The sequence below is a fragment of the Gavialis gangeticus genome, unplaced genomic scaffold (genome assembly GCF_001723915.1).
Source record: "Gavialis gangeticus isolate Ggan-Ray unplaced genomic scaffold, GavGan_comp1, whole genome shotgun sequence".
Lineage (NCBI taxonomy): Eukaryota > Metazoa > Chordata > Crocodylia > Gavialidae > Gavialis > Gavialis gangeticus.
Window position 1 is genome coordinate 42,889,657 of NW_017729006.1, and position 15,028 is coordinate 42,904,684.

At 39.9% G+C, this 15,028-nt stretch overlaps 1 protein-coding gene across 5 annotated transcripts in view; it reads left to right on the plus strand.

Annotated features, from left to right (window-relative positions):
* The window catches only part of LOC109291906 (solute carrier family 12 member 7-like), a 119,636-nt gene that overhangs the window by 37,198 nt on the left and 67,410 nt on the right, over positions 1 to 15,028 (plus strand). For all 5 annotated transcript variants that reach the window (XM_019509135.1, XM_019509136.1, XM_019509138.1 and 2 more), the window contains exons 2-7: positions 957 to 1,051; positions 1,883 to 2,005; positions 4,760 to 4,906; positions 6,133 to 6,187; positions 7,775 to 7,905; positions 13,540 to 13,778. In XM_019509135.1, coding sequence (XP_019364680.1) covers positions 957 to 1,051; positions 1,883 to 2,005; positions 4,760 to 4,906; positions 6,133 to 6,187; positions 7,775 to 7,905; positions 13,540 to 13,778 — 790 coding nt within the window. The remainder of the gene's footprint in view (positions 1 to 956; positions 1,052 to 1,882; positions 2,006 to 4,759; positions 4,907 to 6,132; positions 6,188 to 7,774; positions 7,906 to 13,539; positions 13,779 to 15,028) is intronic.

The following is a 15,028-nucleotide window of genomic DNA, read 5'->3' on the forward strand; positions in this document are numbered from 1 at the left end:
CCCGCCCCCCCGTGGATTTTGTGGGCAATGCTGGAATCCATTAAATCGTGAATTTGGTAGGTCCCTAAATATAGTAGAACTAGAAGAGTTACAGAGAACTGCAAGAAGGTCTGAAGATGGGCACTTATTTCTGAAAGCTTGTCTGACCTCTCTCCCGGCTGTACAGTTACTACACTCAGTTGGTACTTACTTTCCCACGTTGCTTCCTGCACTATCATGTCTACAACAGCACTCCAACAATACTGCCTTTATGAAAATAAGCATTTATTTGGCCATATCCCGTGCTTGACAATTACCAACAGCCAAGAGAATCTGAAACAAATGACATAACTCTGTGGCAGAGGTAATATAAAGAGCTATCACTCTCAAAGGGGCAGATTTCTGTAGACAGTTTTTCCTTTGCCTACAGATACTTCAGAGCAATAGTCTTATTTGGCTCATGCTTCCATGGAAAAATGTTAATGTTAACATCGGCTGTGACAAAGGCAGGATAATTTTCAAACTGAATGGACAAAATAACAAGGGGTTGCTTTAAAATACTGGTGAAGATATTTTTTTCTGTTTAACCTCTCATTTTTCCTATCTTAAGGTTTCTGTGGGTAAATTGCATCGTAACAGAGCCTCAACTGTCTCTAAAGCAGAGTTTATTTTTTCAGTTCTATATTAATAAACATTATTGAAAAAAAATTGAGATTTGTATGCTTCTTTGTAACCTGGCTTCCAGGGTTGCCGTGTAGATGAATGGATTGTGCAAACTACTGTGGCTTTCTGTAAGTAGTACTCAGGCCTGTTTATGCTGAGTATCAGCCAAACAAATTTAGACTATCGTAATGGGGATTCTAGGCCAGCAATTAAACTTAAAAAAAAAAAAAAAAAAAAAAAAAAAAAATTGAACAAACTCTGTGGTATATATTTCTGCTTTATGTGTTTCTAACCATTTTCTTATTTGCCGTCAGGAGATGGGGTTCCAAGGGAAAGTAGTCCATTTATTACCAATGCTGACATGGACAAAGGGATTATCTATGAAGGAAAAAACATGGCTCTCTTTGAGGTAATTTTTGATGTTTTGTAGTGCATCATTCTCGACCCCTAACTTGCAGTGAGAATAAGCAAAACTAATGTTTCTTTCTGTTCACTAAAAACTTGGTGCACAAGAAGTAAACATTGTCAGTTTCTTTTAGTAGTTTCATTTTGGATTTTGTTCAAATGTTTTAAAAGTTTGATCAAATTCACTTTCAAAATGTTAGTTTCAACTGGAAACTCGTTTAAAGGGTACATTGCATATTAATAAGCATCACTGAACAAAAAAATCCAGAGCTCCAGCTAAAATGAGTATGGATTCATGGGCCCAGTCCATATGAGCAGGGGCGTGTGTTTTGCAGCAGCACAAATAGTGGTGGCACAAATTTTATGCCACTACTTTGTGCAGCCCCTGCCCAGGCACTTTGCAGTGGGACAGTGTCCTGCTGTTCCATGTGTTGGGGGGAAGGGGGGCTAGGGCACAAGGTGCCTCAGCGCAGGCTAGCTGGCAGGGGAGTGGCACCTGGAGATGGGGGAGCAGGCAGGCCTGCTCCCCATCTTTGTGCACTGCTGATCCCCTGAGCTGAGGCACTCTGCACCCCAACCAATTGCTCCCTGGCTGGCTTGGATGCAGTGTGCTTCGAAATGGGGAGCAGCCAGCTGCTGTGCAACATTGTACAAAACTACATACTAAAAAATGTCAGTTTGCTAAAATTTTTTGGCACTACGTACCAGATAAAAATGAATCAAGGCTCCGCGTGTCAATATTTGAAAAGGCCACTTAACACTTTTCAAAACATTAGAGATGTTAATATTTACTAGTAGTGCATGTAAATATTATACTGTTTTAAAATCCAAACAGGAAGAAATGGATAGCAACCCCATGGTATCATCTCTGCTTAATAAACTAGCAAACTATACCAATCTGACTCAAGGTGTAATTGAACATGAAGCAGATGAAGACATCAAAAGAAGAGAAATCAAGGTATTGAAACTTTTGATCAGTGTTACTACATACAGTTTTAATTGGTGAGCAGCATATTATGTAAAAAGTGAGCATGCTTTGTGCCTTGAAACATCTGTCATCTAAAAGACTCTTTTGCCTTCTAGGGAGATGCTCAGAGGATACTTTAGCCTTTATTGACCTCCTTGCTGCCACACTACATTGCTACCACCAGCAGCACCCAAGCTGGCTAATCTAAAGCTAGCTCAAGTATGCAGAGAGTGTGAATACACATATTTGGAGCAGTTTCAAAAGGGTAGCAGCTGTTGAGTGGGGACAGTCTGAGGACAATACAAATGTTGCAAAACCTTTCCAACTTTAACCCTGGATGAAGCAGTGTTTTTCTTCTGCTCCTTGAGTTTTTATAGCTTTATTTCTGGTACTGCTAGTGACCTGACCTTTATTCCAGGCAGAATTGTACATTGGCTGATGTGGGACTCCCTTATTAAAGAGTAGTGTAATTAATGCTGATCAAAATGAGTTTATGGAAAATATATTTGTCAGACTAACTTGATATTGTTTTAGCGATGACAAGTTTGGTTGATTAAACACAATAATGATCGTGTAACATGCTAAAATTTCGAAAGACATTTAGGTTAATAGCACATAGCATTTTGATGAGAAACTAGACATTAATATGATAAACATGAAATTGATTACCTCAGGGTTGTCTTCTGACCTGTGCTATGTAGGAAATTAGATTAGGTGAATACAGCAGTTCATTTGGTCTTGGGTAAATTTAATATAAATTTGTCAAAGATCAAAATGAGAAGGCTTAAAAAAAACTTGTTTTGCTCCATCAATTATTTCTCAGAAAAGCTAGTTCTAGAATTACAAGTTCAGAATCTTTAAAGAGCTGGAGGTAGCAAAAATGTGCCTGATCTTTCTTATTTTTGGTAACAAACTGAGGTACCGATAGAGATTGGAGTGTCATAAAATGACGTGCTCAGATTATTTTTAAAAGGCAGCAAGTCAGTCAGATTGGTCGGTATTCCCCTACTAAGAGTTCAGATGAAACTAAATTAAGTGACTAAACTGCTAGCAGAGTTTCTGCAAAACTGCTACCAGACCAGCAGGTTAGAGTGTAGTGAGTGCTGTACTTGTATTTCCAAAAGGCACTGGGGATGATCAGGGGAATTTCGGGCGAGCAAACCTTGTATCGATACCTCGTAAATCGTATTGAAGTACAGAATGCTAAAACATGTGGAAGGTCTTGATCTGAGTTCATCTTTTATTGACTATAAGTAATCAGAACTGTACATTTTATTCTAGATGAAGACTCACTGGTGCCTTCTAAACTGGCATGAAATGTCACTGATGTTTATATCTAGGTACTAGGGGGGTGTGAAGTGAGCCGCATTTGATTTTGGATTCAGCCTGAATCGGGGACAGTGATTCGATTCGTTGATTTGGATCACTGTCCCCGATTCGATTTGGCTGAATCTGAAGATTTGATGCTGATTCAGAGGATCAGCAATTCAGACGGACACAGCTTTAAATGTTTTTTTTCTACATACCTCAAGGTACCAGGTGCAGCTCATGAATGCTGTGATGCTGGGGAGGATGGAACGTCCCACAAGAGTGCAGGGGGGCCCCTGGATACTTGGCAGTGAACCTGGAAGTGGGCTGGAAGTGCTTCTGGTCCACTTCTAGGTCTGCTGCCAAGTGTGTTGGGGAGCCCCCTGCACTCCTGTGGGACGTTCCGTCCGCCCCAGCATCACAGCATTCACGAGCCACCTGGTACCTTGAGGTATGTAGAAAAAACATTTAAAGCTGTCTGTCTGAATCTTTCCGAATTGATTTTGGATTTGGAGATTTGGCCACCAAATCAGGCCAGATCTCCACCGAATCGAATTGGGGACCGAAGCTTCGCATGGCCATAATAGTTACTATTCTACTTGTTAATGTTAAGGTGAGCTGTTTTAGCCTGTGTAGTTGTGGAAATGAGAACTTTTTTTTCCACATGTAAGCACTGGAGTGGTATCTCAATGTGTCTTCAAAGAGATGGATAGTTGTTAATAGTGACTATATCTGCATGGGACATTAGCACTAATATTGCATCTTAACAGTGGCTATAATTTAAAAAATAAAGATTCAAAAACCTCAGTGGGACACTGTTCAGTCCATTTTGAGAACCAAATGCCTGCCTCAGGAGTACAAATAGAAAAAACCTCAAGTTAGCTTCTTGCGACTATTTTTTAAAAAATCCTGGCCAGTGTAATTATTAGTGCCAACTGTTTTGTGGTCCAGTACTCTTGCAAACATGTCCAGATAAGTTATAGGAAACAGAATGTTGACAGGGGCCTGAATAGAGAACTGTAATTTCTTATTTTATTTCTTTCTTTTTGACTCAAAGCAACACAAAGAAAACATTAATAAACAAGTCAGGCTGGGCCAGACCTGTAGCCAATCTGGTCCTATATCTAGTTTTTGCCTGTGGCCAGCACCAGCACTAGGTGTTTCAGAGGAAAGTGGAAATGTAGCCAAGTATCAGAAGATGGGTCTACATAAGCCCTGATACTTCAAGCTTTCTATCCTTTTCTCTTTTTGCATTCTCATCTGTAAACTTATAAAACCTAAAGATTCTGAGATTCTTCACTCAGGTTTTTTGTTCAACCCTTATTCAGGGAACATGTATGAGCTGTAAGTTTTTTCTGAATGAGGGTTTTGGGGTATACTTAACCTTTTACTTGGGAAGGAATCATCTCTGGAATTTGTATCATTTGTTGTTCTCAGGCTCCACGTATGGGCACTTTCATTGGTGTGTACTTGCCCTGCCTACAAAACATTTTAGGAGTTATCCTTTTCCTGCGTTTGACTTGGATTGTTGGAACAGCTGGGGTCCTTGAATCTTTCATCATCGTGTTCATGTGCTGTGCTTGTGTAAGTTGATCTTCATGCTCTTCTCTTTTTAGCATTGGTGAAATTGTGTTCTCTACCACCTCTGCACTATTCCTCTTCGCAACTATTTGCCTAAGCAGCAGGGCGAGATCTCAGAGGGTTCAAGTAGCAGTAAAAGTGCATCTACAATGTGGTACTTGTTAATCTTGCCTTGATTGATAGGACACGGTAGCTTTGTCTGTTTATCATACCTGAACTAGCTTCACAAAGCTCAAGTCTGAGGGCCTTGTCACATGCAACACTTAACACGTTTTATTTAGATCATAGTAAGCTTAGCTGCAAGTTAGAACTTGTTCTGAGCAGTCGCACAGTAGTGCTTGCTACCATCTGGAGAGGCTGGAGTCAGTTGTACAGTTGATGACCAGCTGTTCATTGGTTCCAGCCCCCACACTGCACCAGAGCTGGTGAGGACTGTGTGTATTGCTTTTGTGGAACAATTTCATGACGCTTGCTACAAAACAATGGCACTTAGCATGTGTTTTACTGCTTGAAAGCGTGGATGCTGACCTTTTAAGTGCAATTGAACATTACACCTAGGATGTGGCAAGGCCCTGAAATGCTGATGTAGTTTTGCACTTTTTTCACTTAGTTACTAAAACTAAGTTTAAGTGTCCAAATTTAAAATTACTACATCATAGTCCAATACACAAGATGCATATTAGAAAATGACAGAGTATTTCTCAGAACTTTACAGCAAATGTCAAAATGTCATCGTTATTAGCAATATTTGGCTTGATCTATAAATTAATAAATTTAGCTATTGTGCTGTATGAAACCCCTAGTGAAAAGTTGCACAGTGATTCTTAATAACAAGTGATCAACTAGGGTTTAATTAAGAGATTTTTTTGTTGTTATTTTGTTGAAAAGTGCAAGTCTTCCTTCCTCTCTAACTACCAATCTTATGTTCAAAAGCTGTCATGATATGACTTTAAATATAGATGTACTAATTTAGGTAGTCACTGTAAGGTCTACTGCTCAAGTGGCTTAGGAATTAATCAAGTTAATGGCAGCAGAGGAGATGATGCATAGAATGTCATTTGTTTCTGCAAACATTTTTGTACAAAGCTTTTTATGGGTTCTAGTTTCTTTTCACTAGACCAGGAGGGTTGTGCATCCTTTTAAGATCTAGGGTTTTTTTTTCCTTTAAAAAACAAACTGTAAAGATATTTTAAATTTGACTTTGTCCATTTTATGCCTTCCTTCCACAGACTATGCTAACAGCAATTTCAATGAGTGCAATAGCAACAAATGGTGTAGTCCCAGGTAAATCTCACTTTGTTTTTTTTAAAATTCTGAATGTGAAACCTTAAGGGATGATGCATACTTTCTATATTGCATAGACAGCGTATGTAAATTGTATAACCAAGTGAAAGTTGAGATGGTAAAACAAAATTGTGGACCATCATCCAGTAATGCTAACATCAAGTCCCAAACTTCTGTTTGAACTATGTATCTTTTTCAGGAATGCGCTCATCCAAAATGCTTGTAGAAATTGTCCTGCCTGCTGCTTTTTTATTATGGCCAGTTTTTCTTCAGCTTTGTTTACTGGCATTACTTTGTGTCCTCAGCCAAGAAAACATGAAGTTCTCCATTCCCAATATCAAGTGATCTCCATTACTATGGTGCACTGTCTTTAGTAGGCAGTTTTAATGTCCTTTTTGCACACAAAGTATGTCAATCTATTCCCCAGATGCCTTAAGCGTTTGTGTGGGAAGGTGGGCCTTTGCTGCTCTGTTACTGAACGTACACCAAGATCCACCCCTACATCCAAGCATAAATGCTTATACCTCCAGCGAGTTGCGTATTTTTTTTTTTTTCCCACACTTGAGCACTGAAAAATATATCATCTCTTCCTGGCTTTATTAATTTGTCTTTGATCTAGCCCCACTCTCAGTATTTCAGTTTACCTGCTACCACCATATGACATACTGAGGTTGAGCAAACAACTGGGTAGCTAGTGCTCTATAGCCCATGTTGACTCTTGACATTCTGGTACATTTGCACTGGTGTATTCAGTGATGATATCATTCTTCCCTGACCACTTGATTAGCGTCTTTAAAATTCCAAAAATCTAGATTTAACTGGAGCTATGGGCATAACACTACTAACCTGATCTTTCAGTAGAAATAGGAATAATTGGTGCAACACCAAAATACAGATACATTTGAGATGAGCCTTTTCAATGCGCCTGACTTTAATAAAAATCAGAATTGAATTCCTTTGGTATTAGCTTTATTTTAGAATGCATAAGTTACAGAATTTTTATAAGCTTCAATAAAGGCTGAACTTTGAAGTCTACTGACACAAAATCAAGTGAAATCACTTTGTAAACAAGATCTTGGTTGAATGATATTTTTTTCCACTGGATGTTGCTATTTCCATTTTCTTTCTTCTGTTTTGAAAAAGGTAGATACTCATGATGCCAGCAGATTAACTTTAAATGTTCAAAACTGAAAGAATATCAATGTTCCAATTTATTTTTCACCATTTCTGACATCAGTTTATTTTTATTAACTTATGTTTATCAGTTTGGATTTTATACTTGCCTTTATGTAACTTGTTTTACTATCTAACTTTGATATGTGAATATAATTTTGCAAAGTTAGGGCTGTTAGGAATCCTACTTCTTTAATGATTTTGTTTGTTGAAATGCCTCATTTAAAAGTCATTTTCCCCCTCTCCATTTTGAGCATATATTGTAGTGATCAAATCAGCCAATTCCAGCTTGGATCATAAAATTTAGGTTTCTAGTAAACGCCACCCCTTCTCATACTACCTAACATTTTATACATAAATAACGACCAAAGGGATGTGTTTCAGAATCTGATTTGTTAATGTTGACTCTTACAGCTGGTGGTTCATACTACATGATTTCAAGATCTTTAGGGCCAGAGTTTGGCGGAGCAGTGGGTCTCTGTTTTTACTTGGGTACAACCTTTGCAGGAGCTATGTATATTCTTGGTACCATTGAAATTTTGTTGGTAAGTACTAGTTATATCCCTTTAATACAAATATATTTGACCAGATTTTGGAAGTTTTAGGGTAGATATCCTCAAGCTAGTCAGTGTTACTTTTCCAAATAGTTATTGAATATTTTATTTTTGGAGCTGCTCTAATTTTCCTTCAAGAATGAGGAATCTGTTAAGGATTTATCTGTAGCATATATAAATAAAAATAATATTGGCAGACAGGTTGCTCTGTTCTATATTAATGACACTTTGTTCAAATGCTGATAAGCCAGGGAAGTAAACAATTAAGGTGATCAGCTACACTTCTCTTTCACTTGCACTAAAAACTTGTTGGCCTATTGCTACAACAACTTTTAAGTTCTTAGCATGAAATGCTTCAAAAACTGCAATGAAGTCTTAACTCTGGCATTCTTATAAGGAGGATGTTTGCTAAACACATAACTTCATCTTTTAATGTGGGTGTGGTGGTTTGTTTGTTTGGATTTCTTGGGGGGGGGGGAAGACAAGAGTCTCTTAACTGTGTGTCCTCCTTGTGTTAATGCCAGAGTTAAGGGTTTGTGGTAATTAATAAATCTTTTGGCATTAATAATGTTGTGGAAAGAATATAGTAATTGGTAAGTCTATTATTCTACTTACAGCAGTAGAAAGTGCGATGGATGACCTTACTTGTTTAGGGATGCTTCTTTTAAACCAATAATATTGGATGCCGGGGAGGGTATGGCAGGGAATTGATCATTCTAAATCAATGATTCTCAACATTTTTTAGACTCGAGATACCCCATGATAAATTCAAGGCATCCTGTCATAGGCTTGGGGTGTTCCTCAGATTGTCAGCTCTTAGTCTTCATACTTTTTTACTACAGAAAAATAATAGAACAATAGTAATAGCTGCAGCACCCTGATTGGAAATCACTGCTCTAGATATATCCAGTTCATATGTTCTACTTCTAAAGCACCCACTACTGCTGCTGCTGTCTTTGGAAACAGGATACTGGGCTTGATAGGCCAGTGGTCTGACCCATTATGGCACTTTTATTTTCTTATTTCCTGGTTTGCCAAGCTTTGAGGAAAATGTTAGAGTAGAACACTTGGAGCTTAACTATCATTTTTCCTGTGCAAATTTCCCTAGATGTTTGTTGTTTTTTTTTTTAACAAAAACACTTCTGTACATTGAGGATGAAAATGGAATAACCATATCTTAGGGGAAAAAACATAGAAAACATGGTGGTTAATAGTCCGTCTTACTTCAGAAGTATGTTGATGTTAGATTAAACAGGACCATCACAACTTGGAATATCTGCTGTCATGTAAGAGACAGAACACTATATGGCAAAACTTGTAGTTAGAAACATGCTTTAAAGTTGTTAGCTATCAGTGCTATCATATACTGTGAATGCATAGCTCTTACACTAGCACCCCTCAAATTATAGGATCATATAGAAGTAGAACTAGAAGGGACCTTGGGATCTAGTCCAAACCCCAGACCAAAGCAGGATCATCCCTATCCAAACCATCTTATAAAAATCCATTGTCTAACCTCTTAGCAAAACTACACAGTCAAACCTGCCACAATAGAAAACATAACACCCTAATCTGCCACAGGTAAAGCAGGGAGGCCCCAGCAGCCATTGGGCACATTCTGCTGCTGCAAGGGTTGTTAAAATACATGAGAAACTCCCAGACAGAGGGCAGCTGTCCCCACTATAAAGGAAGGTAAAATTGCCCACACTCCATACTTATCTGAGCAGGGGGTAAAATTAATTTTTGACCCCAAATATGGTGATCAGTTGGACCCTGAGTTGGAGGGTCAAGACCCTGTAGTTGGGAACCTTTGGGTTTAAGTCCTAGCTGGAGAACTGGCACACGCCAGTCAAAATCCCCAGCATTGGCTGTAGCCAACACCTAGTGCCTCTGAGGAAGAATAAAAAATGCTTGACATGTAGCAGCAGGAGGGAAAAAAATTTGCTCCCAGACCCATGTGACACCCAACGAAGCCCAGAAGTATGGGTAATACCCATAGGAGAGCGTAGGCATAGCTGTATGTAGATTAAGCCTAACCAGTGGCTGTCCAACCTCTTCTTGAACACCTCCAGTGATGGACAGTCCACAGCTTCCTTAGGAGGTCTGTTCCACTGCCTCACTGTTGTAACAGTGAAGATACTTTTCCTGATATGCAGTCTAACTTACTGTATTGGAACTTCATGCCATTGGTCCATGTCCTATTTTCAGCAGCAAGAGAGAAGAGGTGTTTTCTCTCTTCTTTCTGGGAGCCTTTCAAGTATTTGAAGACTGCTTATTATATTCCCCCATATGCACCTTTTCTACAAGCTGAACGTGTCTATATCTTTCAACCTTTCCTTCCAAGCCCTTTATCGTCTTTGTTTCCTGTTTCTGGACCATCTCTAACTTCTCTATGTCCTTTTTTTTTTTTTTTAAATGTGGAGCCCAAAGCTGCACACACTACTCTAGACAAGGCCTAACCAGGGCCTAGTAGTGGCACTATCACTTCCTGTGTCTTTCACCTAATGCTTCCATTGATCATTGATGCATCCCACCTTTTCACCTTTTGTGCAGCTGAATTGCAGTGTAGACTCACCGGGCACATACAGACAAGTGTACACATGCGGGGATGCAGGCTTTCTGTGGAACAAACAGCAACAATGCACATTTGTGCTGCTGCTTTTTGCCCCAGGGCATGCCCCTGCGTGTGTGCTCCAGAGCCTGGCAAATTGGCCCGGGGTAGATAGGGGAGCCTGGGGCCTTACCTGGGGTTCTGGGGGCATCCCAGGGCAGCAGCAGCACTGGTCTAGCTGCATGGAGCTTGGCCAGCCAGGATCCATTTCTGGCAGTGCACACTGCTGCCATGTTTGTGTGGGTTTTTTTTGACACTAGCTCTCCCAGTGTCAAATTTTGGCACCGTGCTACAAATAAGCAGCACAGTGAATGGGTGCACATGCGCCATGCGTGGTCTGCGGTGCCTCTAACAGCTTTTGAGGAGCCATAAATTGCATGTGTGCTTGTTTGGATGTGCCCATTGAATCTGATTTTTTTTTTTTTTTTTTTTTTTTTTTTTTTTTTTTAACCAAGATTCTCAGATTTGTTCCCAATAGTTCTGCCATCCTGCCAGGTGTCACCAAATTTTAATTTGTATTTCTGATTATTCTTCCTGAGATATGTAGCACCTTGTATTTGTCAGCATTTGATCTTCATTCTCTTAGCTCCAGCCCAGCTTCATCATCTGTTGATCCTTCTGAATTGTGCTGCTGTCCTCCAGCATATTCCCAGTCCTTCCCAGTTTTGTCTTCTGCAACCTTGCTTTCAGTTCAGCATCCAAATCATTAATAAACATGTTGAACAGCAATGGGCCCAGGACAGACCCCTGCAGGATTCTACTCAAAAAGTCTTGTCATTCTGACATGGATCCCAGTATAGACTGGATCCCAGTAGTCTTTCGTACCCAAGTTCAGGGGGGGTTGGACCTGATGATCTGTAAGGTCCCTTCCAGCCCCCAAACATCTATAATTCCACTTCGCTTGCTTCTGTTGATCCTACTACCTTTTTATAGTAGTTTTGTCTAGCCCACATTTCTCCAGTTTGTTTGAGAAGGTCATATGGGATCTTATATCTGGACTTCAGCAAGGTTTTTAACACTATCTACAGCATTCTTGTCATCCACCCAGGTAATTGTTTGGTCAAAGAAGATCAAGCTTTGGGTTTTTGTTTCTTTGGGTTTTTTGTTTGTTTTCTATATGATTTGTTCAGATGGAACAAAGCATTTTTTTCATTCAAAATTTCAAAATGAAAAAGATCAAAGCCATTTTTGTAGAGAGATGTCTATACTTTGGAAGCTTTAATATACAGACCCAGGAGTATGTTCTGAAAATGGTTTTAATGTTGAGAAACTAGGACTTTCTTGCCCCCATCTTTTATTTTTAGCTCCTTAATATTCTAAAATCTATTATTCCCTTACAGCTTTCTAATGTACAGAAAGTTAAAAGCATGGCTGTCACTTCAATTATGTTTGGGGACCTCTTTTCCTCCGCTAAAATATTTAGCAGACCTTCCTGTTCTTTCTCCTGCTGCACACAGTTCTCTAGTAAAGCTTTTACTCTGACTTTGCAGACACTCCACCATCATATCATGTTACCATTCTGCCATGTGGTTGCAGAGTTTCAGGGCCTCTTAGATCAGTTTCACATTTGGATCCATTGAATCCAGACATGCCCACCTAATTGAGTGTATTTTTTTTTAATGGAAATTGTAGTGTTGAAGCAGAACTAGTAAGACTGCACAGACAGCAGGCCAGACGTAAATTTCCTGGAATTATTGCACAATCTCCCAGCAAAACCTGCTTAGTAACACATCTGTTTAATATATAACCCTTGCTTCAGACCCAACACCTAGAATATCCTGGGTTGGGAAAGGGTACTTGGTATTAGCCTTTCTTTTTGTGCATCTGCTCTGAAACCCAAAAGGAGTCTCAAAGGCGAGCTTTCATGACTGGCATGACGAGCTGTATTCTCTTGGTGAAATGTAGGCACCACTGAAGTGCATGGGAATTTTGCCACTGAATCTGGTGGGGTCAAATTTTCACTTTTCATCCCCTTAACAAGTCTCTGAATGTGTTCTTTAAAGCCCAATAGCAACTTATTCCAGTGCTGCTACAGTGTTCTGTATCCACAGGCACAGGGGTGTGACACTTTGTCAGATGCAGTCTCTGGAACTGGTGCATCCATCACCAGACACTCATCAGCTGTGCATCCACAGCCCTCAGGAAACAATTAACAGTAAATGCATCTCCCTCAGCCACAAATCAAGAACTCTGTCCTTGACTTGGACATTCTCCTGGACTTAGTCCATCCAGAGATCACCAATTTTGCCTCTTGTATCAAATACAATACTTAAAATACAAATAAAATTTGAGTCGGTATATGGATCTTGCGGGTTTCTCAACCTAGGGTCATAGCCATGCTCATATGTATGTCCAGCTGCTCTAGTGGGCCAGGTCTGGCTGCCAGTGCCTAGTCATCCAGCCTGTGTAGCTCCCCATGCATACAAAAAATTTGGTAATGGGAGAACAATCGCACTGCTCCCTTGCTGCCAAATTTCCAGGACCATGGGGAGCCCTGTGGGTCAGATAATGTAGCTCTGCACACTAGATCAGGCATGCGGGTTGGTGTGGGGCCTGATTCCTGGTGGGCAGGGGTAGAATGTGGGCTCGATCCCAGTGCATGGGGTTGCCCCGCACCACTTGTCTGACCCGTGGGGCCAGAAGATTGGTCACTACTGTTTTCTTGTTTGCTTTGTATAGCTGTGTCAAATATAACAGTGGCTCAAAAACAAGCCTCGTTAGTTTCAATACTGAAGCTGTGGCTATAGCTCCATAATGAAAACCACTTTTGGAAATAACTGATCTTAACCGCATTATGATCCTAGATTCCTCTGAGGTTATTTGCTGTCCTTTTTGCTAACTGTATATCTGTGTATCTGTCTGCAATAGGGAAACTGATGTTCGAAAGAATAAAGCTGAACACATTTTTAAGATCTACAAACTCAAGAAAATGTCATTTGTAGTTTTATATGAACAATCTGGAAACGTATTTAAAAAAAAAAAAAGTCCTTGACTACTTTTGTTTTCTTTTGTAGACATATATTTCTCCTAGTGCTGCTATATTTAAATCTGAAGATGGTGGAGAAGCAGAGGCCATGTTAAACAACATGAGAGTTTATGGGACGTGCATTATTGCACTCATGGCGATAGTAGTCTTTGTCGGAGTCAAATATGTCAACAAACTTGCACTAGTCTTCCTTGCTTGTGTGATCCTTTCCATTATTGCCATTTATGCTGGTGTTATTAAGACTGCTTTTGACCCACCAGACTTTCGGTAAGTGAATTGTCAGGATGTGTTTTACTACTTTTGATATTAAACTTTGAGCCATGTTCTGGAATATGAGCCTGGTTGCTACAACCTTGGAACTTCTACAGATTGGTGTAGACTGATGGGTGCAGAGCAACCAAACATATATTTGCTCTCAGAAATTATTAACTTGTGCACTCAAATACCTTCTTGTTTGTATGGTATGTGATATTTTGGGAGGTATTTTTTTATGTGAGTTTTTAAGGTTCTGAACTCTGCTTTTTGTGGTCTTTGGTGTTTGTCTGTTTCATTTGGGTTTGTTTTTTACCTAGTAGATAAATATATATCTACTATTTAAACTGAAAGTATACTAAAAATAAAACCAAATTTAATTTGCTTTCCTGTTTCCTAAATTCTTTCCCCCTCCCTCTTTCTTCCTGCCCCCTTCTCACCCCCAAGAATTGAGAATATTTTGTTGTTTGTTTTGGGGAGTTTCTAGCAAACTTCTTTGCTACATGTTATGATGCAACACCATGTTTAAAGATTTTCTTCCTCATTTAAAACATACTTCCATACTTCAGGATTGAGAGGATAAATGCATCAAAATGCTGTGAGGCAATAGGGGCTAGATTCACACAAAGATTTAAGTACATTTAAAAAAAAGAGGCAACAAACCTCCCCTGCTTCCCCTTTATACTGTGGATACCAGAATGCAAAACTGGTTTCAAGCTCTTGCCCAATTTAACTGTTGGCATTGGCCCTAGACAACCCAGGGACTCAGGCTGCTCATGCCCAATCTTCATTCTCAACTGAGTATTAGGCATCCAGGATGGAGCCCTGTCTGTTCTTCAGGATTGGGCTGGGGAAACCCTGGATCCAGCCTTGGCAATTGTGAGATGTAGGATCTGAAGAATTTAATATACTAGGTCTGCGCAAAGCTTTGGGTGCTGATTCGATTTTTGGAGGAGATTCGGCCTGATTCGGCAGCCGAATCTCCGAATCTGAATTGAATCAGGAGACTGATAAAAAGGTCCGAATCAATTCAAAGCTCTCTAAATTGGTTCATAAAAGATTTGGAGAGCTTCGTAGGTTCAGGCAGTCCCTACTCATGGCTGCAGGGAGCTGGACCCAGACTCCATGCTGGTAACTAGAAAGTAGGGCAGGTGGGGGGGCTGAAGGAAGGAAGAGAGGACCATGGAGAAACCCATGCCAGACCCCAGCCCCATCAATAGCTGCCCCACCTGGCCACAATGTCCTATCTTTTTTTTTTTTTTAAG